At 33.3% G+C, this 2,594-nt stretch overlaps 2 protein-coding genes across 2 annotated transcripts in view; one reads left to right on the top strand and one right to left on the bottom strand.

Moving 5' to 3' along the window:
- Positions 1-396, bottom strand: part of LOC101307509 — a 2,317-nt gene extending 1,921 nt beyond the window's left edge. The window contains exon 1 of the mRNA XM_004302337.1: positions 143-396. Coding sequence (XP_004302385.1) covers positions 143-212 — 70 coding nt within the window. The 5' untranslated portion in view covers positions 213-396. The remainder of the gene's footprint in view (positions 1-142) is intronic.
- An 888-nt stretch (positions 397-1,284) lies between these two features.
- LOC101307222 (pre-mRNA-splicing factor SF2-like) overlaps positions 1,285-2,594 on the top strand; it is a 5,419-nt gene continuing 4,109 nt past the window's right edge. Inside the window, exons 1-3 of the mRNA XM_004302336.1 lie at positions 1,285-1,334; positions 1,475-1,567; positions 2,076-2,141. Of these exons, the coding sequence (XP_004302384.1) occupies positions 1,481-1,567; positions 2,076-2,141 (153 nt within the window). The 5' untranslated portion in view covers positions 1,285-1,334; positions 1,475-1,480. The remainder of the gene's footprint in view (positions 1,335-1,474; positions 1,568-2,075; positions 2,142-2,594) is intronic.

Below are 2,594 nucleotides of genomic sequence, written 5' to 3'. Positions count from 1 at the left end.
AAACTAAATCCATGGATACCCTTTTCAACAATCATCAAAACCAATGATCTAATTCACTGAAATTTAATATCTTGCATTTTCTATAAACGAAAAAGACGAACTTTGGAGGCTAAATCAAAGAAGAAGAAACTAGGGGAATTACCAACAGCACGGAGCTTATGCTCGACCATCCATTCCCTTAGGGATTCGATTTTGGTCTTGGATTCCGACATTTGCAGAGAGAATTATTCAGAGAGAGGAAGACAAATTTGAGAGAGTAAACGGAGGGTTGAAGCTGTTTGAGAGTCTTTTTTTATAGTTAGACGCAGAAGAAAGGAAAACCGAACTTGTGAACCTGCAAATCGGTGGGCGGTACTACATATTGCAACGTGTACGACATTTTTATACGTTTATTTCATCTGTCACGACGGCTGGTCGTATTTTTGAGGCTATTACAAGGTTGTAAATTCGTGTGTATTTTAGGACGTGGCTATTTTCACTCTCCGTTTTACTTTTTATCTTTAATGTTTTAATTATGTCCTTAAAATTTTGATAATATCTGGTTTTTATTTTCTTTCTTTTATTTTTCTCAATTTGATAAAATCTAAAAATATATACAAATATCTCATCAATATATTTGACAGAGATCTCTATTATTCTCAAACCATATCCTATATATGTTCTCCGCGATCTCTTTCTTGATTTTTATCATTACGATTATGAATATACATATATATTTATATATTGAAGCTATATATATATTTTGAAGCCATAAATAAAATAAAAATAAGAACAAACAATCCCACCACATTGTATAACCACCATGAAAATTGAAGTGATTCTTAAATTTGATTTGAAAGATGTAAAGAATTGTTTTTTTTTTCGATGTAAAGATGTAGAGAATTGTTCTTATTTGGATTTTATAGATTTTAATTTAATATTATATTTTCACAAAAAGTCTTAATTATGAGGTTATTATTAGAATATTTAATTTAAAATTGAAATATGGGGTAAACAAAGAATTTGATAAGATGACAATAGCCGCACCCTTATTTTATTAAGTTTTTATTACATACAATTTTTACTTTTAAGGTCCCTTTAGTTAGCAGGAAATTTAAAATGCTTGGTTGATAACTTGATATTGTAATTAAATTAATAATTTATTTCCATTCTTGTTACGCAGGTTGCACATCGGAAAAATGCCACGTAGTAAGTTGTAGAAACCCATGAAGCAGAGAATCTAACCCACCCGTGTATTCGCTCGGTTTAAAGCCTCCACTGACCCTTCCAGAAACTCCATTGCAACCTCAACTGACCCGCATCTACTGATCTGCTCAATCTCTGTCAAGTTTAAGGTAAGGCCTTCTGTTTCTGTTGCAGAGATTAATAACTCGGAAGAATAAAGTCTGAGCCTTTCGATTTGTTCACTTTGGTACTTGAATATTTTGGTCTCGATATATTTCAGTTTTATTCTTCTTTTCTTTTTTTTCTTCAGGGGAAAATGAGTAGCCGATCGAGTCGTACTATCTACGTGGGCAATCTGCCTGGAGATATTCGTATGAGAGAGATTGAAGATTTATTCATCAAGGTCGAGTTTTTTCCCCTCTATCTTTTTTCTTTGAATTTTTCTGTTTTCTGCTGAATTTCAGAGCATTTCTTTTCATTTATTGATGAAATTGATATTTTTCTGCATATGCTGAACAGTATTTACAAGTTTCACAAGTTTTTTGTTGTTTTTTTTTTCCCTTTCTGAAAGGATAATAGCTGTAAGTTGCGGCTGCATGTAGAATTAGTACTATTTTTGTGTGAAATTCGATCCCCATATGCCAAAGTTGACACCTTTCTGCGCAAGACGAACAATTTTACAGTTTCACTAGATATTTAGTTTAATCATTCTCAGTAAAAGATTTTAGATGCGCAGTATTAATTAATAAATATTTTTTAAAATTTGACACCCACGTTGGAGACTTCCAAATATTGCTTTCTCATCATCTAGCTTGCATATTTAAGCTGCTTTTTTGATGCTGATTAACTGGAATTTTTAGGTTATAGTTTCTACGATTTTCGTGATTGTTGATCTTTCTTTATGATTGCAGTATGGACCGATTGTTGACATTGATCTCAAGATCCCCCCCAGACCACCAGGTTATGCTTTTATTGAGGTGAGTTTCAATACAGAAGAGTATGATTTGTTTTTCCGTAGTCTGTTTCACTGAAGTTTCATATTGGTGAAGTTGCTTGATATATATTTTAGCTTGCATTTGGTTTTTTTATTTTTATTTTCATAGTTTTCTAATGATGTTCATGTAATTCTGTATTTCTGCAGTTTGAAGATCCTCGTGATGCTGATGATGCGATTTATGGCCGGGATGGTTACAACTTTGATGGGTATCGCTTACGGGTTAGTCATAAATACTTGTGTGTTGCACCTTCTGTGCTTTTCATTTTACTACTTTGCCCTCTTGAAACATGTTTTTGTCTTTCATCCTACTTTACAGGTTGAATTAGCACATGGCAGATGTGGATATTCATCATCAGACCGATTCAGCAATTATAGTCGTAGTAGTAGTAGCCGTGGAGCTCCCCGCCGTTCTGAATATCGTGGTAGGAGGCCA

This window comes from Fragaria vesca, linkage group LG6, assembly GCF_000184155.1.
Source record: "Fragaria vesca subsp. vesca linkage group LG6, FraVesHawaii_1.0, whole genome shotgun sequence".
Taxonomy (NCBI): Eukaryota; Viridiplantae; Streptophyta; class Magnoliopsida; order Rosales; family Rosaceae; genus Fragaria; species Fragaria vesca.
Note: the sequence above shows the minus strand (reverse complement) of the source record. Positions and strands in the feature narration are given on the sequence as shown.